The sequence below is a fragment of the Chlamydotis macqueenii genome, chromosome 8 (assembly GCF_036417535.1).
Source record: "Chlamydotis macqueenii isolate bChlMac1 chromosome 8, bChlMac1.mat, whole genome shotgun sequence".
NCBI lineage: Eukaryota > Metazoa > Chordata > Aves > Otidiformes > Otididae > Chlamydotis > Chlamydotis macqueenii.
In genome coordinates this window covers 33400976-33425884 of record NC_141563.1, presented here as the reverse complement: position 1 = coordinate 33425884, position 24909 = coordinate 33400976, and the positions used below count along the sequence as shown (strand labels likewise).

At 44.6% G+C, this 24909-nt stretch overlaps 1 protein-coding gene across 5 annotated transcripts; it reads right to left on the bottom strand.

Moving 5' to 3' along the window:
- Window positions 1-2621: 2621 nt before the first annotated feature.
- Window positions 2622-23030, bottom strand: PRKAA2 (protein kinase AMP-activated catalytic subunit alpha 2). 5 transcript variants are annotated; one of them, XM_086752888.1, is made up of 10 exons: window positions 22829-23030; window positions 17061-17202; window positions 14954-15047; window positions 13438-13582; window positions 12484-12571; window positions 10085-10309; window positions 8437-8941; window positions 6547-6673; window positions 6039-6322; window positions 2622-5329 (listed from the first exon to the last, which is right to left on the bottom strand). In XM_086752888.1, the coding sequence occupies exons 1-9, from the start codon at window positions 22920-22922 to the stop codon at window positions 6084-6086; spliced, it is 1659 nt and encodes a 552-aa protein (XP_086609014.1). In that variant the 5' UTR covers window positions 22923-23030; the 3' UTR covers window positions 2622-5329; window positions 6039-6083. The 5 variants fall into 5 exon arrangements, with proteins under 5 accessions (XP_086609014.1, XP_086609016.1, XP_086609013.1 ...); XM_086752890.1 differs by having other exon boundaries at window positions 2622-5050; XM_086752887.1 differs by having other exon boundaries at window positions 6049-6322.
- Window positions 23031-24909: the final 1879 nt, after the last annotated feature.

Genomic DNA, 24909 nt, shown 5'->3' with positions numbered 1-24909 from the left:
CAGAGGCATACACAATCTAAGCCCTCAATTTCCACCCTTTCCTGCAATTAAAGGTTATTTTTGCACAATTTTTTTTTTTAAATCCTTCTCTCCATGCTTTTGCATAAGGAGTTGAGATCTGCGCCAGCACAGGTCCATCAGCTCTGCTGGTTGCACATTAATACACAAGAACACCTTTGAGCCTGGCTCCTGGCATGTATTTTTGGGTTGGGGAAGCTGTTTATGTTACGCATGTATATATTTTAATTCCCCTCCCTGCCCCTTCACCACCCCAAGCCCCGCAGGCATCCATGGCCCCTGCAGTCAGGATGTGCCAGAGCATCTCCAGAGGGCAACTCTACCAGCCAACCCCAGCCTGCAAAAAAGGGACTGTGCAATGAGTAAGTTTTAAGGATTTGTTGCTCTTGTCTCTTTTCATCTCTGAGTTTATTAAAGTGCCAATGTCAACCATGGAGACAGCTATCACATGCAGTGCAATACACCGAGAAACACTTTCCACACCATAAATGGAAGGTAAAAGGCTTCGTTGTGATTATCTAACGCACAGTTCCTTGCACAAAGGACAAAACTGAACCTAGGCTCTGTGCCCTTCCACAACAGCTACACCCAGAAAGTACTAAAGCACTTAATTTGAAAACAAAACCTTCTCCAGTCCATCAGTTGACAAAATAGAATATACCAAGAAGAACGGAGTAAATATTTTTCTGAGCTTAATGATATGTTTGAAGGGATGCTTATACTCAGAGCTTTTTGAAGTTCAGTATTTTAATGAAAAAAAAAAAATCATAAATACGTACTATCAATCATAAATTATAAATACTCCTTAGAGTATGAACAAAAAATTGCAATAAACTAGTCTGGTTCATCTCACAGAGCTGAATTTTGTCTGCCCAGAGATGCTGGGCGATGGACACTACAGTTATCCTAGGATTCAGTTTTGCTTTGTGCTCTAAAATTTAAAAAAAAAAAAAAAAAAATGCATTGAGGTACAAAACATGTGAATATAACATAATACAAAACACATGAACATGCTTTCAGCAACAACAATAAATACTACTATGTATGTCTACAGTATCTACTTCACAGCTTTGTGAGACAAGGATAAATAATTTCAAAACTTCTTGAAAAAAATAAGAGATGAGTCTTACAAATAAACTTGGATTTTTAAATTAAGGCAGCTTCAGCAGGAATTTCAAGGCTTTTGTTGAAAACAGACTTTTTGTAACACCAGACGTGTACTCATGCTTTGCAGCTAGAGCTCTGATTTACCATCCAGTTCTCCTAATTTTTGATGATCAAAATGAGCAGAGATATGTGCATCGAATCCATAAAACACCAGGTCTGCTCTCTGCAAATCAGTGTTTGGTCAAGATGTACAATATGAGAATTCTGAAAACCAGTTCATCTCTCAGGCATGGGAGTGAGGTACCTCTGAATGAATCGTTAACTCCATGCCCAAGAGGTAGACTGGAAATTCAGAATTACAGGAAGCTGTTGCTTTTTTTTTAATATGTGAATGAAAAGCAATATATAAGGGAAGGGCTGAGGAAGCCAAAGGAAGGAAAGCACTAAATGGAAAGCCCACAGCAAAGTAAGACCTAAAGAAATGTGACATCATAAACCTGAAACAAAAAACAGACCCTAAAACCATCCAGTAAAATACCGTAGGAGCTGAAGCAGGGATTTTTCTGGCTGATGCGGAGGGATGGATGTGCGATTCTTCTCCCCTTCTCTCCTCTCCGCTAATAAAAAGGTGAAGCCAAGTAATTACACAACAAATGGTAATTCAAGTCTTTAGAAACACGGCCTGCATGTCTCACCAGTAGGATTCCGCATAAGCTGGGGGATTTGTGCACCTCCTGAAATAAAGCTGTGACTTCCAGCAGTCCTAATGTATGTTGAAGGCACAATTTCATGGCCTGCGTATAGGTCTCTCTTCCTTCTACGTGAGTACACACAAGATGACTGACGGTAAACAGCAGTAAAATGAAAAGGAGCAGACAGAACGGTTATTTTGTTCAAATATAATCTATTCTAATACAAATGGCATTATAATCACACAAAAAACCCCCCACTTATATACAACAGATATTAACCAGTTGCTTCATTTTTACAACATATTGCCCATATATACGCCTGTGCTTTTACACACCTTATGAAACACTAAATTGAACGTGCGCACTGAAGATGCATTTCTGACCTGTTAACAGAAAAAACCAAACAAACAAACTCCACTGCCTTTGCCTGTTCAGCTCTGGCTCTTGAAAATAAAATTGCCCTAAACCCTGTTGGCACTAGCTCTTCGGCCAGGGATGGTGGGAGGGTAGGACGCTCACAGCTGCCGATGCCACGTCTCCTCCCTTCCCTGGATGAGGCCACGCTGGGTCTGACGGGGTCAGCTAAGCTGGTCACGGGCTTTACCTAGAAAAGGGTGTAAAAATATCATCCCCCTTCGCCGGGTCCTCTCACATGCTGGGATTAGCGTGTGTGATGGCAGGTGGCCAGGGCACACACCTACCTGCTGGGCAAATAAAACTGAGGCCAGTGACAGGGATGCTACCTACATTTATTTATATATTTTTATATCTATATACACACACACACACACATATATAATATATACATACATATATATTTGCCAACTTGTACAATACAAGCTATTTCTGAATTAACTCATCCAGGAGCTGGAGGTTAATGCTGGAGCCTATCTGAACTCTATAGCCTTTGCATTTTGTCTCTTTTCCCCTCAGGCTGAAACAAAGTTTGGGTGAGTTTGTGGCTTGCAAAGCACAGGTGTCCAGTGGCTTTTGAAGAATTGCACTTGGAGAAATTCAAGTTTCTGTAGTTCAAATACATCTACCCTGCTTTTCCTGATGCTCATGCTGTACCGGCATAACTCAAAAAAAACTGACCACAGTGTAACAGTGTAAAAATTAGACTTTTCCTCTGGAAAATGTAACTGGAGCAGCTTCTTTGCAGCTGGGAATCAGAAAACAGCCTCTTTGAAGGTAAAATAAATTTTAAAAAGAATTGAGACTTCTCAGAATATTTCAAAATACAGCATGGATTTGGGTAAGGCTGCAAGGGACAGTTTAATCCCATGCGTTCATTGCAGAGGTACTTCCACCAGTCCTACTTGCTCCACTGCCTCTGCTGACATCGAGCAGGAACGTTGCTTTGTCTCTTTGTGTCTCTCCATATAGAAACTACGCCACTCTTGTTGCCTTCTAGGCAGCACCGGTTTTGCAGATCCATGTATGAGTTAATGTTTGCATGGGTCTGAGAAGATGCCAAGCGCCACAAGGGCTTATTCTACCACCTAGAAATCCCACCCGCCTCCAGGAAGCAAATATTTCCTCCCAAGGGCATTTGCTGCTGTTTAATGCTATTAGTTCTGCTGGGTAGGAAAACCCAGAGGACAAGTGTTATTTTAAGGCAAGACATCCATACACCCACGTGCTTCTGAACCGCAGATTTTATCTAACACACCAGCCCCTTATCAACTGGGCTACAAGTGTTTCCAGGACAAGTGACTTGGCAAGACGCTCAATCCTGAGTGATGATTTAAATAGCCCTTTACATTTCAAATCCATTTCACGGAGGGGGTGTGGACACTCGTAGCTGTTTCCTGGATGGAAATTAAATGTCTGTTCCCACAGCCACTCAGCTGCCCTCTCCTGCTCCTTTCCAAAGGGGCTTACCTCCAGCACCCAAAACTATTTAGGGCTGTTGGCTCAGCATTTGCTCATGTCTGAGCACTGATCCGAAAGCTGCTAAAGAGCTGGGTGCTGCTCAGCTTTGGCTCTGGGGTGGGGTTTTTTGCATGCAGGAGTCTGGATTCTCCATCCATGTCAGGTATGACCCGCTCACACCACAGCACTGGAGTCACACATCACCCAACAGCCACCAGGCACAGTACCAAAGCCATCCTCCACCCCAGGGTGTCTATTTAATAATGATAATATAATAAAAAGCTCATTACAAAACCTAGGAGTACTACAAATATTTCCAGTATTTCTTTTAAAAACAAAATTGTTCTGCTGCCAGGTTTATAATCCAACCACTGCTGAGTCGGATTTAGCGTACCAGAACTTAACTGCAAAACTACTTTTTTTTTGGAAGCTTTCTACTTTGTGCGGCTTCTGGAAAAATTGAAGCTGTAAAGCCACGTTAGTGAGAATCCAAGCGTAATCTGTAACAAAAGTAAGGCAATTTTGTGTTTTTTTAAAAAAGGGACTTCAAGCTGAAAATGTCCACTTAACTGCCAGTAGATGGCAAAAATATCCCATATTTGTCTTCATTACCTAAAATGATTAGTACAAAAGGCTTAATGTGTCATTCCCTCTCTTGCTTCTCATAGAAATGCACAGAAAGTATAAATTAAAGTGCAACTGTACAAAAAAAACCTAGCAAAAACCTCAGTGGGTAATAAGAAGCTATCAAAAAGATGGATTAATCTTTTTTTGAAGTTGAATGACTGCATACCTGGTACCAGCAACGTTGTTCAAGTTCTCCTTTGCTTTGTTTCTTAAAACAAAACAAAAAAAAAACCAATTAAGAAAAAAAAAACCTAGGATTTTTTTGGCAAAATTTCCATAAAGCATTTGTTCTTTGACTGATTAGACTATTATGTTCCTTCACAACGAAGTAAATGGATTAAACATGGTAGCGAAGCCAAGCAGATGCCAACGCTGCCCATTAAGTCTATGTAATAAAAAATAATAATTCTCTTAAACAAAAAAGTCACACATGCATTAGAGTTTACCCTTGAATAACAAGAATTTAACCTTAAAAATCCCCGTGGTTTGTCTTAAAAAATAAAATCCTATCCTTCAGATAGCCAGTAGTAAAGAAACAGTGAAACTCTGAATTCAGATATCCCTGCCTTATCAGCGGAGTGGTGAAGGTCACAGTCCGGTGAGCAGCAGCGGGACGGGAGAGTCCTTCGGCACGAAAAGCGAGTCTCCAGCAGTGCGAAGCTGGAAGCGAGGAAGGCAGGGAAAGCTGATTTGGCAGCGGTTTTAGGATGGTGACAACAGGTGAAGGCTTCCTATGGGAAAGGTGAGAGATAAATGCTTCAGAGCTGTGCAATGCTGCTGGCTCTCGCCTGGGCGCATGGCGGGCGAAGTGCTGGATTTTCAGACGGCTCATCGGCATCCTGTGTTCCACTGGTGGTTCATCAGAATCCTGCTTGGGATTCGGCACCTGGAGCTGGCGGTGAGGCAGGGAAGGGTTTGCAGGTTGGAGGGAGGCGACGATTAAGGGCCAGAAAAAAGGCAAGCAGCCTTCACCTTTAAATATGGTGAGCAGGTCAGTGCCGTCCAGGGCTCTTAGGAGGAGGAAATAAAGACACTCTGCAAAGACTTGATATGTAGAGGTTTTCCCATAGTATGTTTGCAACAGGACTTTTGCACATCCTACCCTCCCTCCCCACCTGTAGTGGGGGAACAAAACCAAAGGGGAGGGATGGCATATTGCACTAGTGCAGAAGCATCTAAGCAGCTGCAATTTTAGGAGGAAAGTGCTCCCAGAGGCCAGCATCCCCGCCGGCACCTGGGTGCGAATGCCACAGAGCTACTTCATTACCCCTCTCCTCCGTTTTGTGTAGCTCCTGGTCAATCCCTTTGACCTGGCTCAGCCCATCTGCACAGCAAAGGGGACAAAATATCAACATCACTGCATGCTGCCTACATTGCAGAAAGCTTGGCTGTGGCTCTGTTAACTCAGTATGAACCAGGGAGGAGGTGTCTTCCAAAAATTCAGTGATATATTTGCTACTTTACAGCCATGCCAGCATTTCCCCTTTGGTTCAGTAGGAAAAAAAAAGGTGTTGGATACATTTCACCACAGTATAATGAGTGAAATAAAGTTATTCTTAATTTCCTCAGTGCCTTGTTAGAGGGGTGTGAGGCATGAGTCAGGACTTTTGGGTCTGGAATTGTCTCTGTGTCGCAGCATACGGAGCAGTGAGGGGTGGAGGAGGAGGAAGGAACGAAACAGAAGAAACAAAGAACAGACAAGTCGGACCAAATCCTCACAGTGCAATACCGTGTGCAGAGGGATTGGTGCCTCGGTGCCACCCATCAACGAGCCAGGGCCATGATCAGGCTGGCGCACATCTCGAAGAAGTCCATGGTGTGACTCCCCAGGCGCGGTGTCACCGAGGGGATGCTGCCAACAAAGGAGCCGCTCAGAGAACCCATGAGTGACTGGCACTCGGTCGCTGCGGCAGCATCAATGCTCAGCCGTGGACGGTGCAAGCCTGCGGCGGAGCAGGAGCGCTGCGGCGTGGACGAGCCGGACCTCTGCTCCATTACTTCATCTTGAATATTAAAAAAAAAAAAAAAAGTTTGGCAGCTGGAATGCATGTTTGGTAAGGAACTAGTAACAGTAGTGGAGACAAATGGATCAAAAGGGCTTTCACTGACTTGAGACAGCTGCATAAGCATTTTGAAATGCAAAGAATTGGTTTAAAATTTTTTTTAAAACTTCCAAGCTTGCCATTTCATGTGTTTTACATCTTTTGTTGCACCATTGCCCACTTACCATCAATACTTTTGAAGTCCAAGAGATAGCTGCGGTTGTCAACCTGGTAGAGCTGCAGGCTCATCTTCACGTAATTGCCTGTCACCGGGTTCTTGCGGCGCACTCTGAGATGGTAGGAGTTCACCACCTGCAACGGGATATTTGCTTTCAGGTGCAAGATTCAAGGTAGCAAGAAGAATGTTTCTTTCCTTATTTTTTTTCTAAATACCAGCAAGACATCCTTTGAGAAAAACACAGTTTCTAGAAAGAACAACACCTATAAAATTAAGCAAACAGTTTCACATCCTATTTCCTCCTGTCTTTACAAATGCTTCTTAGGGCTCTGATTCACCAGCTGCTGGCAGACGAAGCTGCCATGACCCGTCTGGCAGGCACCAAACCGATGTTTGCTCCTCCCTCACCCCTCACCAGCAGCAACAGCCATATGGGCCAAAGAGTCCACTCGTGGACTTGCGTACCAGGACTGCATCTGTGAAAGCTGGGCAGGCTGAGCAGCTGGGGAGAGTAACCTCTCCCATCGTCACAGCTAAATTCAGTGTTCGTGAATCAGCCTTGAGCTGTGTATTTTCTCTTACCGCTTCCCACCCCACAAGCTGCTGCATCTCATTTGCAACGAGATTTTTTTCTCTGTGCTATATTTACGAAGCGCTTGCATGGATGGGAAAGCTATTTTGATGAAGAGTCACATCTGAAGTTATTCTTAGGGTGGGAAAGACTATTGTGAAACCTCCTCGTACAAAATAAGCTCCACTGCCTACATGAAGACGTTGGGCTGACTTGGTTTGTGAAGCTGTACCAGAAATACATCAAGTTTGTCCGCTCTCTGCAAAACCATGCAGATAACAAATGTCTGGCTGGTGTAGAAATATGCATCTGGAGACAGTCCAGCTCCTGGCTGGTGTAGTGAAATCAGGCTTCTGGGTGGTACTTGGCATTAAATATGTAATATTATCAAAATAAGGAGGAGATAGGAGGCTTTGAAGAAGCAGCAGAATGACATTCACACTGTACAACCCTTGGGACCTGGAATGAGGAGGGTTATCTCCTCTGGTGATGAATATCTGGCCTGAAATTCTCCTTACCTTGCTCCTGATGCTCACACAAGGCTGCTCGAAAGGGCATGAGTCAGGAGAGCTCATGTCAGCAACTGCACCGAGATTTAGGGAATCAGGCTCAGTAGCAAATATTAAGGGCCAACTTAGGGATTTATTAATCTGACCTTGAAAAAGATTGTGACTAAATGCTGCGTAGCTCTGAAGAAATACCTGAAGTGAGTACTGTCAACTAAAATGTCACCTGGGTTTAAATCAAGCTTCAAGAAGCTGAGTCCTAAACCAGGGAAGAAGTAGGTGTCTGAAGGTCTGTTTGGTCCATAGGCACCGCTCCACCTCCATCAAGGAAAATGCCACCACATCAGTGATACAAACTCCTGTCCCCAATGCCCCCCCACCACCCCTCATCTGTGCATCTTTTAAAAAGATGCATATTGTGCTATTTCAGGACACACGACTGATAGGAGCCAAGTAGAAATAAAGAGAGTTACTTTGCTCAGCAGCACTCGAGATGACCTCGCAAGGAATTAGCCACTAAAATTAGAAATGCGACCGGCTCCTCTTATCCCTGCAGCTAAATGAAGCAAAATCATCTTTCCAGCCAGAGGCTTAGAGCACTCAGAAAGAAAACTCCTATTTCACGCCATAAATAAACACCACAGACATTGAACCACAGCTCACATCTTAATTCAGCATGGCTGAATAAGTGAGAAATAGCAGGGATGATCACAAGATGCCAACAAGAGAGGCTGTAACTGTACCTACCGGCCTCCCTGAGCAATTCATCTCATGAGGAAATGACACTTGAAAAACACCATGAAGCACCATCACGCCCTACCTTCCACTCGAAGTCCAGCTGTTTCATAGCACGGTACACTTCAGCCATAATGTCATAGGGTTTGCTCTGGCTGCGGATTCCCAGGTGCCACTTGGCCTTTTTGACAGTCAGGGGTTTTGGCTTTGTGGTGTTGAGGGCATCTAAAGGACATCGTGCTTTGGGGCTGTCCGCTATCAACGGTGGCATCCGCTCAGGGTGTGGCTTCACCCCAGGAGGGATGTGCATGGCGCTGTCGTCCATGAAGGAGCCGGTGGGAGGGCTGGAGGCGAGGTAGAACTCGCTGGCTTGGTTCATGATCCTCCGGTTGTCGATGACGAGGTGGTAAGCCACTGCCAGCTGGTCCTGAGGGTCACCGCTGTACAGGCTGTTCATCACCTCCGACTCTGTGCATTCAAACTTTTCACAAACTTCCCGGACTGCGTCGTCATCGATGACGGTGGCATCATAAGAAGGGTCCTCTGGGAACAGGTAACTGGGCAGCTCCTCCTTAAACCACTCATGTTCCCTGGGGAAAGGTAAAGAACCCGTTGTGAGCTCTGTGCAAGGCAAGCTAGGGCCACTGCCACCAGTCCCTCGCTTGGGCTAGCTAGGATTAATCCTCGGCTGCAGACTGGGGAGCTCAACCCAGCCCTGTACAGTCCCCCAAGTACTGCAACAGCGATGACACCTTGCAAGCATGGGTGCTTACTCCACTGCCTTTGAAATAAGCCCTCAGCACATATGAGATGTTAACATGTTTTTATTACCAGGGGTCTGACAGAGATACAGAGCATCAAAGCTATCCAGGTACCCGATTCCCACTGATTTACAATGAAGTCAATGACAATTAAGTGCCCAAATGCTATAGAGAGGCTTGTCTATAGGTTCTTGCCACAGGGGCTGCTGCTCTAACACATAATTAAATCCTCTAGTCTTAAGGACTTAAGAAATAAAAAAGTATTTCACTTGAAGGGTAAAATTAAGGCCATTCATTGCAAATGCATTAAAAACCTAAGAACTCCTGAAAGTCCCAGTAACATTTACATGTATGCTTAGCACACCCAGCTAGATGTAATGATCACTATAAATTTCATAAAATGTGTACCAGGCTCCAGTTTTATAAAATGTTTCTAAAGTTACTCAGATTGTGAGAATTTTGAAGGCCATGAACTTTTAATGATCTCTGAAGGCACAAGTATCTGCTTAAGAGCCAAACCGTTCCCTTTACCTTGAATTTCGACAGTGATGCATGCAGGTAAAAGGTTCACGTGTGCTGAACTCATTGACTACACAAGAAAACTACGTTGTGTTTAAAGATGAACCATTTGCTCACATTTTAAACTATATCTGATATTTAAGGATTAAGTTAGTAATTCTTGTGTTCCTCTTCCTTTTTTATTGGACAGACACTAAGTACAATGATTACCCTCTTATTCTGAACTGGTACCCAGAGGGAGGTGGTCTTGAAATAAAGTAATGAAAAATGGCTGGTGGATATTAAGTTCTTAGGATTACTGCAAGATATAGATGGTTCTGCTAAGCACTATTAAGATATCTTCTACGCTATTTTATAATGCAGGGAAACCATAGCCAGCAGGTGACCCCTCTGCCACCAGTACGCCAACGCCCTCCGAACACAGCCAGCCCACCCCATTCCACCTAGGCTGACCTGATGTCCTTGATGGTTGCTCGCTTGAGGGGATCAACCTGCAGCATGTGCATGAGAAGAGTGGCAACGGAGCGGTTGAGGTATTCGGGGATGTAAAACACACCCCCACGGATCTTCTTGAAGAGGGTGGGGACGTGGTCATCGTCAAAAGGCAGAGTGCCGCAGAGAAGGGCGTAGAGGATAACACCGCAGCTCCAGATGTCCACCTCGGGGCCGGCGTACAGCCTGTGCGAAGGCAAGGGCAGGAGAAAGCTGTCACTCCGTGTCCCTCTCTCCTTAGGGTGCAAGTCCCACTGGGCGACCTGGGGACCTGCTGCCAGCTCCACTGGGACCAACACCGCAGCCCACCCTAGTGCTGCTCACACGGATGGCCCCAGCCAAACCTGCCTAAGCCGAAAGCACCCAGGGGCAAGGGGAAACAACACGGCAGAGCTGGTGTGGGCTGCCCACACTCCTCTGGACAGCCACGTACATCCCTGCCTCCATCACACCCTCCAAAAAGCCAAACCCCACATCTCCCAGAGCTCTGCCAGGCTGTTCGCTCCTTCGCCCCAAAGGCTCAGTCAGCAATTTCTGTTCATTCAGCACCATAGATTAAACAGCAGCAGATCCTGTATCTCTGAGTGTTTATTTTTGGTTGAAGTTTGTGTGCTGGCATGCAAGTGCTCCCACTTCCAACAAGCTGCTAATGTGCTCCCAGCATCACCAAATCGGGACACCTCAAATATATGGATTTTGCTGCTGCTTACTTGCTTGCTTGCTTGATCTGTTTATCTCTGTTTGCTACAACTGATGCTTTCTCAGAGATTTTGGGACGCAGTGCTTACCCTTGGGCTGTAAAACCCTACCAAAATACAGAGGTTGAAATGGAAATATAGAAGTCTTTTCACGATATCTCAGCATCCTGCACTTGCTCCTCCTGAAAAGCATTGCCACAGACAAGAGCTAGGATTGTGGGGGAGTGGCATGAGAATGACTGTGTGCATGACTGGCGCTTTTTGTACACTGAGAAGAGGGCACCCTGGCATATAATTCAGGGGTATAAAAATCAAGGATCACTGATACTGTAAGAGGAACTGATGCAGAAAGGCTGCAGCAGTAGCCAGTGAAAAAGCACAATGTGTAGGCTTGGTTTTGCTTTCCCTTCTTACTTTTCTTGTTGATAAGCTGTATCGCCTGAATCCTTTGAACAATCAGGATACTGGGACTGCAGGGACCTGTTCATCTGCCATGTGCCTTGTCTCCTACACAAACTGAACATAGTGTACCTCTGGCCTTTATTGAAAAGGACATGGAAATAATCCTTTTGGGAATCACGGTAGAGTTTCTGGCTTTGTCCCCTTCTTGACAATGAGAATTTACTTGCTTTCGCACGTAGAGCTGTAGTCACAACAGGGTTTTTGGATGCTGGTCTAATTCCTAGGATACTCTGCCAACACTTGCACTGGTGTAAACAGGGATAAAATAACCATAATCACAGCTAGACAGTTTGAACAAAATATTGTATTTAAAAGCTACAGTTACCGGCAAAAATATGCTGGATGGCAAAACTACCGCTTATGCCAAGGGTGATTCAAAACTATGGGGCAGATAATGTGGAGATGGGTATTTTGAGGGACCATACAGAAGTCAGAAAATCTGTATTTGCAATCCTTGCAATGCTATTACAGAGTTAGGGAAATAAGTACATTCCAGGTAACTTAGGCTCCTGATAGCAAAATATAGGAGGTAACACTTCTGTATCAACATGGCAAAGCCCAATTCAACCTTGCAGAGTGTGTTCAACATGCCATGCGTTGTACAGATGTTGTACTCCGACAAATCCAACCACACTGGAAGTTTGTAGATTCAATTCATCAACTCAGAATGAAGTAATGATGGCTGAACCTACTGTCGTGAAAAAAACCCACCCTATCTTAAGGAAGCAGAAGACAAGTATTTTCAATGTAAGAGTTCAACAGTGCAGGGAAGTGATTAAAGATCTTCCTGATTCTTCTGTTAGTGAATGGTTTTCCTCATTAACATTGTGTTTTACATTACAGGTCAGCAAGAGAGAAGAGGGTGGCCTGGAAAAGCCTTTCCATCTGAAATCTCAACATTTGCATCCAAAGAGTAATTTTCACACTCTTTAATTACCAATATAAACAGTAAACATCTGCTATTATTAATTTCTCCAACGTAAATATCTTTAGCAAAACATGTTTTGCTATTATAGCTACCGAAAAACATAATAACTAAGAAAACACTCAAATTTTTGCCAGTAGGTTCACCCAAACATAAAATACAGGCTGGAAGGATCCAGCTGCTTTTACTAGATATGTAAAGCTGTTTCCAATCCCAAGAACAAATTTCAAGGCCATGTGCTCACATAGGCTCTGATTAGATATGGCATGTCCTACCTTCCAGAGATGACTTCAGGGGCTGCATAATTTGGGGAACCACAGCTGGTGCGTAGAAATTCACCATCCGACATCATGTTGGACAAGCCTAAAACCAAGAGATTTACCACATATTGATCTCTGATGTGAAGGTCCAGCCACAGAGGACTCTGCATCGCACAGAGCAGAAGTATAGCAAGTGGAGGGGGAAATTTAGAGGGGAACTGTTGACGTAAGTTAGACAGACTCCTTTGAGCTGATTTGCAAATTATTGTTATCATTGTTGTTGTTGTTATTATTTTTATTTTCACATCCAATCAAGGAATATTCACTTCAGGCTAATTTTGCTTCTCTGAGTTGCAACACTCAGAGCTTGGTTTCTTTAGCACAGAGGAAAAGAGACATAATTAATTCCTGACCACTTACTTTACATGGGAATTGTGTGGGGTCGTGAAATTTGTAAATCTTCAAATGGATTTATCACTGCTGGAAAGGACTCACCAGGACTGAGCTGGTAGCCCAGCTATTTCATTGGATTTCAATCGGTAATGCCACTTAAACACTCCTGTTACTGCTCATTTGTAAAATGAAGTGAGGCCAAGAGCACACAGCCAAAAGTACAGGAACACGCATGAAAATAAACACATGCAGCCAGCTCACCCTGGAAGTAACTGCTCTGAGTCTGTCTTAACCATAAATTAGCTAAATCTTTATATTAGGTGATTATATTAAAACGTAGTGAAGATCTGCAAATTACCTTGCTGCTCCATTCTTAATGCCAGTACAGAAGCAGCCTACAAAAGTAATCCTTGCTTTTGCAAAAAGGCCGGTGTTTATAACTGGGCTTTTCAGGTAAAGCAACTGCTAGTGGTTAGGAAAACAGGCTCTGGGTTTTGTAAGGCATGCTACACGGACACGCTCCAGCAAGCGCCTCGGAGCTGGCTGCATTTCTGGAATGCTGCTGGGGTCACATACCGAAATCGGCTATCTTTGCATTCATGTGTGCGTCCAGCAGCACATTCTCTGGTTTCAAGTCTCTGTGGACAACCATGTGTCTGTGGCAGTAATCTACGGCGGAGAGAATCTGCTGGAAAAGGCGTCGAGCTTCTGCCTCTTCAACCTATGGGTGCAAGTGGAAATAGTCCTGAAGGTTGGTCTGTGTGTGGAGCTGGCAAGGGAAGGTTTGACTTAGCAAGGAGCCAAAACGTTCCAGGGCACAGAGAGAAAAATCACAGCATGTTTGTGACCAGAAGCAGAAAATACAGCAGATTTCCTCTATTTCATTTTATAACGTGCTAGTGTTTGCAAATGATACAGCCTAGAGATGAGATCAGAAACCGAAATTTAGCTGAGCTGTCAAGGAGAACTTACTGGTGGCACCTATGAGGCAATGGCCTGCTGTCCCAACAGGACCAGTTCTGCCATACAGCACATGCAGATCGAGGCTGGACAAAGCACCTCATGGACACACAGCTTTGGTAAAAAAAAACAGCTAAAGGTGGAATACTGAGATGATTTTAATAAGCTATATAGCTACACTGGCTATTAGCTATACAGCTGTATAAGCTATATTACAGAAATTGCATTTAAAATTATGAGGAGAGTGATTATTTTTACTGACGACTTCCTAAAGACTCTCTTAATGAAAAATTTAGGTTCTGAATGCAAAAGTTCAGAAAAGATCCAAATTAGTTACTGAAAAGATCCAGAACATGCTGGAAATCAGAACTGTACGTACAAAAGTAAATGGAGTCATCTCCATTGATCAGCGCACCAATCTAATCTAATTTATTGGAAACATATTGGTGTTTGTAGTACAGAGAGGAAATGTATGATGGGCTGATCTTTCACCTGAAGCCGTATTCTGGATGTCCACTTTGACCCATTTTTATCTCCTTGCCCTGCAACTGCTCCCTGCCCATGATGATGTCGACAGGGCAGATGCCAGTGATTTTCTTTGTAACCACAGTATCACATTTCACGGGCTCAAGCTACACCTCAGGTGATTTATACCCAGCACAATTACAGGCATTTGAAAATGTTGCTCAGATAAGCCACATCCTGCAAAAGTCTTCAAAAAACCTGATGTGGAGCCAAGGGGGAGGCGAACGACTGGGATGGAGACCACACTAAGTGCTCTTCCCCTCCGGTGCCCTGCACACACGTAAATCTGCTGCTGAACCGTGGGGGTTTTGACAGGCAACCCAGAGCTAAAAATCATAAAAATATCTTAGTTTTCCAAATATTTGCACTAAGAAACATGTTACCTTGGATATTTTGGTATTGAAATACATCAGAGAATGTTGCAAAAAATCACTTGCAACTTTTGTGCGAGCCGGGTATGAGACACTGGGATTGGGATGGGATTGCTGTGAAGCAACTTCTATTTTGGGCCTTAACCTTAACCGCATTCCCTTTAGCGGTCGTTTTGCTTCTAAACACCATCCTCTTCCCACACAAGTGTTTGGGCTGACACGGTACTGGCACTTACACGTCCATGCTTACAGATGTAATCAAATAATTCACCGCCAGATACGTATTCCATGACCATGAAGAAGTCTGTTGGCGTGCTGATGACCTGGTACCTTCAAAAACACAAGAAATTAAAAAAAACCCAAACAATTAAGAACAGGGAAAGGTTTTTAAAATAGATTATTAGTTTCACATCAATCCTTAAAATAAGCATTTGTTTGGATCTTGCATTTATAATCGCTTTGCACTCTCCATTTCTTATTTTGAGTATAATCTTTCACTTGTCTGTGAAAGGATCTCTGTTACAGACCTATGGTTTTCCTTCAAGCTTTTAAATAATCCTCTGAAATTTCTGCCAGGCAATCCTATCACATTTAGGACTGTCCTGACTTTCAAATTTCCATTTTGCCTAAGATCTGCAACAAAAGCTTTAGAAATGAAGGCTTCATTAGCCAGGGCAGGGAGAGGGTATATTTGGTTTCCCTCAGACCAAGGATAAAGAAGATAAAAAAGAACTCTAGGCACTAGAGGGAGCTTCTTTTGGAAAGGTATAGAAATGAAGACGAGCACCTCAAAAGATCACAGCTATTTTTACAGTATTAAATGCCTCTATATTCTAGAATGGGGGAGCGGGGAGGGAAGAGTATCACCCCTGACTCACATATTTATTCTCTGTTTTCATTCAAAATTATCCCCGAGCACTGCAAAGGTATTTCAGTGCCCCAGCTGGTACAAACTGCCTGTGATAAGCTGAGGTCAACGTAGCACAGGAATTAATAGCAGCACCAGCTGAGACTCCCTGTTTTTTTCAGATGAATTTTCATGGCTTGCAATTTGAAACAAACAGATTTCAAACAATTTTCAGAGACTAGCAAGTGAGGAAGTGATAGTTCTGTAAAGATCAATGGGATCAACCTAATTTTTCTGAAATGCTTTGGACCCAGACATCTAAGTTATTGTTAATTGCCCCACTATTTCCTTTATATGCACGTAAAAAGCTATCGAAAGAGGAGGTTTACCATGGTCTCCTCCTTATCTCTTTTCTTTATCACTGTATTTCATGACTGCAGTATGTGCCATAGGACACTGATATTGTTAAACTCGGTTTAATTTTTAGGCTTTCATACTTTGCAAATGTGTGAACAAGACTTAACTTGCAGGATGCTGGATAAACAGCTGAGGACTCTTGCTGGCTTTTTCATGAAATAATACCAATCTGTTCTCCAATAAATCCACGAAACTGTGAAGTTACTCTAAAGTCAACAGTTGCTGCATGGTTAGTTATTTAACTGTAGAGAGAATTTGTTTTCCCTTGCCTCTAAGTCCCAGGTATTTGCTATATCTCATGCCAGTTTTAAGGCTGACCTAAATGTCAACTTATCCTTGCAGTTACCATTCAACAGCTTTCTTTTATAAAATGCCAACGATATTATTGAGTGCCTCATTAATGTGGACTGGCTGCACAAACTGGGGATTGAGAAGGAATCCCAGAGGCTGGAGTGCAGGTGCTGATTTACAGCTTACATTCAGGTTCATCAGAGTGGCAACTTTGAAAACTTATGTCTGAATAATAAATTTTAAAAAAAATGTTCCTTTAAGCTCTGGATAATCAGGCCATTAAAACGTAAATCCTATTGACTTCAGGCCAAGGCTTCACTCTTTGAGTCTGACTGTGCTGCAACTCCTCAGGCACAATTCTCAGCAGTTTCAAGTCTGGAGATATCACATCAAAAAAGGGTCATCACAAAAACTCCTAAGAGCATCCCAATGCAGGAAAGCCCAGACCCTCTCTATGCACCTTTATAATGGCCTCTGCATGGAAGGGAGGACAACTTGGACAGGTTGAGCTGAGCAAAATGATGGCAGGTCATTGGTTTGTTGGCTGTTACGGTAACACAGGCTCCCAATGGAAGAAACATCTTCCATTTTTTCGCAGCATCCTGCCATGTCCCACCATATATTAGTGGGAGACTTTCAAAAAGCAGCATTTGGCTCTAACGTGCAAAAACTTGACCACGCACCTAACATCATCTACTAGTCCAAACCATCTCCTGAAAACCTTTTAACTGTATATATAAAGTCAGCAGACAGAGGAGCAAGCTGAACACGTGGCAGAGGGTACTTACAGTTTGATAATATGAGGGTGCCGAAAGAGTTTAAGGTTTTGAATTTCTCGTTTGATCTTCCCGACCACATCTAGGCTGCGTATTTTCTGTCTGTTGAGTATTTTTACTGCTACTTTGTGCCCCGTCAGCTGGTGTTCGCCAACTGTTAGAAAGAGAGCATTGCAAAGTCACTAAGTGGAGTAGCAAAATTCGTAGAAAGACACTGTGATATCTAAGCAAAAAGCAACTCCTGAAGGGAAAAAAAACAAACAAAAGATGAAGGGCGGCAGGAATATTTTAAAGTTGTTTTTTGTCTCTTCACTTTATTATTTTCCCAGTGGAGTCATGCAAGACAGAAGAGAGGGAACTTATCTGCAAAAAAACACTCAAGTAAATAAAACAGAATGAGTTACTGGAGGAGGTCATACCCAAAGCTAATTTGCAAGGATTTATAGCATGTAAAAGCTAGATCAATCAGAAACAGACATATTTAAATGGCAGAGGAGAATATCCACTGTAAAACACTGGTTGAGTAAATCCCTAATAAACTCGGTCTTAAAACTAGACCATCACAATTATTTTAAAAAAAATGATATAGGGATTTTCTCAGCCCAAAATAGGACTGTGGGCTTTGCATTACTAAAATGAATTTCTATTTATACTTTCTCAAGTGTGCTTCTTGGTTTGATGACAAGCTGCAGGAACACTGCTGTATTGCAAGAGCGAATTCTGGTTTTAGAAGAGATACAAACTCCAATATGGGTTTTTACAATACGCACTTGGTGCACTGAGATGTTGATGCTTATCGTCTGTGTACAGGGACAAACAGTAACCACAGACTGGGAGCAGCACCACTGTCACTGGGGAAACTGCACTAACTTAACAATAACGTGAGATGAATTCAGCATTTGATCCATTTGTTATCCACAAACTGTATAAAAAAAATAAAAAGCTCCTTGGAAGCAAGATTTATATTGGAGTTAACAGCAGAAACTGCTTGACAACTGTCAATTGGATGTCTATACCTAAAAGGGGTGTCTGGCCCTGAGCTACCCCTTCTCAGAATTTTCTAATGTGATATTAAAAATGGTGATATGGGTGGTTTTCTAAAGACTGCACAGAAAACCTGCTTACAGTAAATATTTGTGCTTTCTAATTACAAACTTTACCCTTCCAGAAATAACACAGCACACAAGGAGTTAATAATTATGAGCAAACCTTGCTATTACTTTATTAGACTCTGTAATTTTGGAGGCTTTAATGAGCTGATCAAAAGCAAACGGTGTAAGCATACGGCATGAGAAGGGCAGGGCGGCAGTGCTGGCACGGCTCGGGGCATGCGAGGTCACTATTATTAGCCACTAGATAAGACCTGCCAGAGATTCTTTCCTCTATGAGAGCACCCTAAAAATAAAACACTTTGCTGCCCTTGAAAATTAAAGCACCACTTTGCATGTCCATTTTATTCCCCGCAATGCTTAAAACTACTAGATGAAATGAAAATAAACTAAGCTTTGCAGTATAGATGCAATTTAGGGATTAGCTGAGGGCTGGAGCAGGCAGATAATTCCTCTTGTGCGGTACAAGGAGAGGGCTGTAAATAGTCCAAGGATGCATTTTCCCTGGTGCATCCTTGGGGAGAGCAGAGCAGGGCAGTGTTGGGCCTGCCCCATGGCAGGGAGGCTTTGCTGGAGCAAGACTCCGGAAAGCAGCGTGTGTGCAAGGGGTGCAAAAGCACGCTCAAGCTCTACAGGACTTGCAAGGGGGCCAGGGTACAGCCTCTTCAGAGTTACTGCCATCCTTTGTTTCAAGACAACCCTTTCTGGCCTTATCCTACTATACTCTTTGAAACAATGTTATTATACACTTGGGAAAAAAAAAAAAATGGCCATGCCCGGAATGAATAATTACTGTTTTTAGTACCATTGCCGAACAGTTCATCTCCTTTCCATCCATGACAAACAACGTGTAACTCTGCGAAGGTTTGCTAACTCAAACACATCAATAATTAAAAATACACAGTCTATTTTGTAATCCATCTTTTGCTTATAGTAAGCATTAGATACAGAGATATTATTGTTTCAGTCCCCAGGGACTTGTTAAGCCTGCTTGGACGCCTTGGAAGATAGAGACAAAGAGAGAACATTATTTGCTATGTGGTGGGAGACTTTTAAGTCTTTTGGGTCTTTCTGGCTGCAGCCTGTAGATGCAGAAATTTTGCCATGGGGCAGCGAGGACAGCCTTTCCTCTGCTCACAGGGTCACTGTCTCTGTCCCTGTGTGCTGGAGCATGTGGGTAGGATGATCAGGCCCCAGGACGAGGAGCAGTGGCAGGTCCCACGCCTCCCACAGGCATGGAAGGGGATGCTGGTGCAGCTCGTCCTCTCCTCGCCCCAAGGATGGGCAATGGTGGTTCCGGGTGGTGGGGAGGAAGAAACCTCCTTCCCTCTCACTACCTCCTCTGATTAAAAGCCCAGGTGGAAGAGGGAGGGCTGAGCGGCAGTATCAGAAAGGGGATTTGAGCCTATGTCTTGTCTTTCAGTGACAAGTACTCAGGTAAGCTCTACCACAGCTTAAAACCAGCAACGAGGGCTCTGTTGGGGCGAGCAGGGGAGATGGATTCAACACTGAGACAAGGAGCAGCATCACACGCAGTGCTGGGAAAAAAAAAAAAAATCCAAACAAAAAACCCAGCCATAAGGATGAGGTGGTAACCCTGACACTAAACTCCCAAAAAAAGGCACCAGACAGGACACAGTGTGAGTGTCCTTAGCTGCCACCCCATCCGCTTGCACACGTGACTGCCTGGGCATGAGAAGGCTTCAGCATCAGAAGCTATTAGGAAAGAAGGGAGGAGGCAGAACAGAATTAGTTTCTGAAAGAGGACCCTTCTAATTTAGTTATAAGAGAAAAAATGAGGAGGAATAGTGTTTATCCTACCATAAGCTGAGATAATCATCAAAGCCCCTTGACAGCATGGTTTCTTACAGCAGGTACCAACGAAGACTACCTCTGGGTGCATGTTTGATGCAGCTCAGGTGGCACAAACAAGTTCACATTTTTGCAAATGCTTTAGGGGAATGTAGAAGTTTAGGGAGGGGTGAGAAAACTCCTTTCCTATCAGCTGTGCTGGCCCACATCTTAGCCCAAAGTTAAAAATGAAATCAATCCGAAGCATATATTTAGCAACGGTGTATTAATTCTGCCCTAGTGCCGCTTGCTCATACGTTATATCATCCCTCATTTCCCTTTCCTTCAGCTGTTCTGTCTCCTTTAGTTTATCTTCCCTCCAACGCAAGGTTTGTCCTTCAGTGCCTGGCAAAACAGGACCCAACCCTGACTCGAGCCCACGAAGGTGCCATCGTAACCAGCACAAACATAACCCAAGCACTGCTGGTCCTTGAGGGACCACAAATTGATCACATTGGTGGCCAATGAGCATGGGTAAGAAACCACCAAGTGGCCACAGGGGACATGGTGCGTGGCACCACTTGGAAAAATATTTGTGTTACTCCGCTGGATTTTGATTGAAACTCTCGTTGTGCAAGGGCTGTGGTCACAGCAGAGCTCTCTGGGGACCGGCAGGATGGGATGTGCCCAGGAGAAACACAGCAGCAGTTTGTCTAACCTGTTCTTACCGACCGTCAGCAGAGGAGATGCCACCTCCTTTCTTCATTGCTTCACTGAACTCAAAATCCAAGATAATTTCCTTATAACCACCTCAATTCTGTTTTCTGCAAATTAATCTTATGTTTGGCCCGGAGGACAGGGAAAATAACTATCACCAGCTCTCCCTGTATTTGGCAGAATCTTGTGTAGTAAGACTGACCCTTGGCATGAGACCTCCCATCCATCCACCACGTTAAATCCTGCCACCTTCCTCTCTTGTAAAAAAAAAAACCACTGCATTTTAGTTACCATTTCCAGCTGAAATTTCCATATTATCAGCAAAATCTACTCTCATCTGCCAACCTACTTGCTCCTCTCTGTGCCTTGTACGGTTTCTACAAACAAGATCAAGGAACTGAAGGGGCTTAAAACCAACCACCTCTTGCAGCATTTAGCCAATTTTTAGGAGGATCAGTTCACCAATATTCCAGGCAGTGCTGAGCCAGAACGAACATCCCAACAGGGCAGCAGGGACTTTTTCTGTCGTATCTCCAGTTTCTGATGGCTCAAAGTGACTATTCAGCTCCAGCCACAAATCCAAGTTCTGGTTAGTACCCTACCATCACTAAATAATTCCCTTCCATTGCTATTTTTTAATTTCCTTAATACTTGTAATCCTTACAAGTTGTAATTTATGATTTCTTTGAGGAGTAAGGCAGGAAAAATGCCTCCTGCAAAGTCTTGCGCAAGACAGAGTTTGAACAGAACACATCAGCAACAAGAAATGTCACGGATGGCACTGGTCGTCTTAGTGAAAAAGCAATTATTATACATAACATACACAAAGCTTTATCCAATGAGGTCAAAATCTCTTCACTTTTCTCATGTTTCTTGTTAAATAGGGTGAATATAGGCTTTCCTAAAGCTCATTTGATTAACATACTATAATTGCCTAAACAGGACATGTAGTTTCTTCATCTCAGTTTCCAATCTCATGTCCAAATTTCACCTGTCAGTTGTAGGCAAAAATATTAAGGACAAAAAATACATAAAGGGTACCACTTACCCATAAAAGATTTTGATTTTTTGATTTTAAATGTTTCTTTGGAAACTGCCAGTTTTTCCAAAGTTGGGTCACATGTGGGGTGGGGGGGGGTGTTTGTGCTACCTACTCCTGAAAGGCAGTTAAGGAAAAAAGGCTATTGTTGGCAGGCATCATTTGGTCCACAAGAAAAAAAAATTGCCTTTGGAGCACTTTTTGAGGTCTGCTGGTATATGTGAGCGATTTAAATGGTCCTTGCTGTTAGAAGCATTTATTCTGATAATTCTTTAGTCAGTAAATTTGTGGTTTGGGATTAAACACAGCAATATATTTTTAGGGGCCTGATTAATGGTCACAGGTGGATTTAGCTCCAGTGGTTTGTGGTGGTTTCTTTCCCCTGCTGTCAATTTGGGTTTATTTTAAACCTCCAGTCGCTGTGTGCAGGCACATCACTGATGGAGCAAAGGGAGCTAAACCCATTTCCAACCAGGAATCACAGCTATCCAAAAAAAAAAAAAAAAAAAAAAACCACGTTGTTAGGTTTTGGGTTTTTTTAATATCTTGATTCCAAAATAAAATTTGCATGCAATGGCAGAATTCACAGGAAAAAGAAATACAAATATTTGGAAATGAGCTGCTCCCTAGGCTGCCAGGAGGGGCTGCTCCGCTCCCAGGGCGGGGTACAGAGGGGCAGCAGGAAAAAATGTAAAAAATACCAAAAAAAAAAAACCAAACCCCTTTCGCTCCCCATTCCTCACGCTCCTTGGGGCGGCAGGGACCACAGCCCCGGGTCCAAGCGCAGGGCGGCTGTCAGAGCCTGGTCTGCTGCCCAACCTTCCCACCGCCTTCCCCCGAGTTCGGGTGCAAAGTTTCCGTGGGTCCTGCCGGGGACACCGGCCCCACGCTGCCCCCCCGCCCCCCCCCCAGCCACCCCCTTCATCCCCTTTTTACCCCCACCCCGCGAAAGGGGCACCTCCCACCCCCTGCCCACCCTGGTGATGGGGGGGGAACCGCCAGCCCAGCCCCGCCCGGACCCCGCCGCCCCCCGCGGATGCTGCGCGGCCGTGGGTTGCGGGGCTGCCGAGGGGAAGCGAGGAGGCCCGCGCTAACGGGGAGGGGGGGGGGTTACGGTACTCAGCTCTTGACTTTGCCGAAGGTGCCGACCCCCAGGGTGTCTCCCAGCACGTAGTGGCCGATCTTCACCCGCCCGTCGTGCTTCTGCTTCTCGGCCATGTTCGCCCCCCGCGCCGGCGGACCACAATGCACAGGGACGGGCCCGGCTCGCCTCGGCGGGCGGGAGCGGCGGGAAGCGGCGGCCGGGCCGGGCCGGCTGCGCGGGAGGCGGCTTGCGCGAGGATGGGAGGGGCGCGCCCACCGCGGGTGCCAGGTGGGGGGGGTGGGGGGAGAAGAGTGGGGGTTGGGAAGGAGGAGACCTTTTTGGGGTGCACCTGCCTGGGGCTGACCCCCTCCTCGGGGCGTGCCCGCCTTCTGCTGCACCTTTGCGTGGGTTGAGCGCTCCTTGGGGTGACACCCACCTGAGGGTGGGCGCTGTTCTCGGGGTGCACCCACCTGTGGCGCCCCTTCCTTGGGCCGACCCCACCTTCTGGTGATGCTTTGCTCGGGGTGTCAGTTGCGTTAGGCCCGTGGAGCCCGTCCCCACGGGAGACGTGCCGTGGGGTGGTGGGTGTCAGGACCTGCCGGGCTGGGTGTCACCAGGCCCTGGGGCGAGGAAGGGAGGTGGCCCTCATGGGTATCTCCTTGCTGGCCTTCACCCTGGGAGAAGCGGGGACCCGGCGTGTGTCCCTGAGTTCATGTGTGTGGTTGGGATGGGCTGGATTTGGGGTGATGGTGATGCTGCCTCCACACGTTGGGGCGTGATGTCGGACGAGCGGTGTGATGGCGGACAAGTGGTTCTCCGTGGGAAAGCAGCCTTGTTGTAGGTCAGTAGCTGCGTTAATACAAAGGAGCAAACCAGAGGCACGGGGAAGGAAACATCAATCCCTTTGCAGTCGGTGCAGCCAGCTGAAACCATCTCCAGGTGCTGGCAGTGCTGTCAGCTGCTGTTACTTATCCTAACGATGGCATTGTCTGTTCCTTAGTGTTTCAGCCCTGGGACAACCTGCAGTCTGGTATGGTGATGTTGTATATTAAATAATAACACGGCTGCTCTAAGTGGGCTACTTCTTGCTGGAATGTCTCTTTAGAAATGTACTTTGGGGGGAAGAAATCTCTATCCTGAAGGAAACCCCATTTAGTGATCCCAACTCTTCTGTGATGATTGTTTCCCTTTTTACTCATTAAAAAGACAAATGCAACCCCCTCAAAAAAAAAAAAATGAAATCCCTTGCTTTGCTGCACAGTAACTGAAGCTGGCAAGCGGCTGATGCGGGTGTTTGCTATAAAGTGAAGGTCTCACTGCTTAGTAGTCCTGTGGCCTCAGCTGCCTCTTGTCTGGCTGATGGGACCCCTGTGAATGCTATCCTGAGACCTCTGTGCCTCCAGACCAGAGCTCAGGCAAAGCTGGAGCTGCTCCTCAGCTAAGAGAGCTGTGCTAGGGAAAAGGGTTTGTTGTTTGTGTAGAGGCTCAGTTCCACTTTTCTTTCAAGCAGTCACTCCATGGACAATTTCAGCTGGAAGTCCAAAAAGTTTCATAAGGAAAGCAAGATCTTCTCCCTCATCTCCTTAATAGGATGTGAACTTTGTCTGGACCATGTGAATAGTTCACATTAAAAGAAAAATGCATGCTCATCCCAAGTAAGTAGCATGGTTGAACACTGAAATTGGTCGAGTGTATTTAAGAGTAGTTCTGCTGTGTTTTAATAGTGTTAACTCTGACTTTTCTATTTCTTTTTCAGCCAGAAGAAGTAGCAGAAGGCAGTCACAGACGCAAGCCACGCTCGGAAGTATTAAAGAGCTATTTGGGAAGGTGTCTAAGCAAAGGATACCTGATAAAATAATGATCAGCCTATGCAGTTGCTATCATGAATAATGCAAATAAGCAGTGCTACCATAAATAATAAAATGAGAACTTAACTCGACAAATCCAATAATATAAATAACTAAAATAACAAGCCCAGGAAGATGCTGTAATACGGAACAATATGTAGTGTAATGAAACCATATCTGTTCAATCAGAACAATAGAGGTACATGAAGGCATAATAAAAACAGTATTTACAAATATTGTTATTATCTTATCTGAAGTTTACTGTCTACTGTCT

Bases quoted from the DNA above. Each gene is read 5' to 3' on its own strand.
- PRKAA2 (XM_086752888.1), bottom strand. From the start codon at position 22,922: ATGGCCGAGAAGCAGAAGCACGACGGGCGGGTGAAGATCGGCCACTAC. The intron at 13,583-14,953 runs GTAAGTGCCAGT...TTGCACCCATAG, and splicing joins ACATCTGTAAGCATGGACGT to GTTGAAGAGGCAGAAGCTCG. The intron at 6,323-6,546 runs GTAAGTGGGCAA...TTAATATTCAAG, and splicing joins GGACTTCAAAAGTATTGATG to ATGAAGTAATGGAGCAGAGG.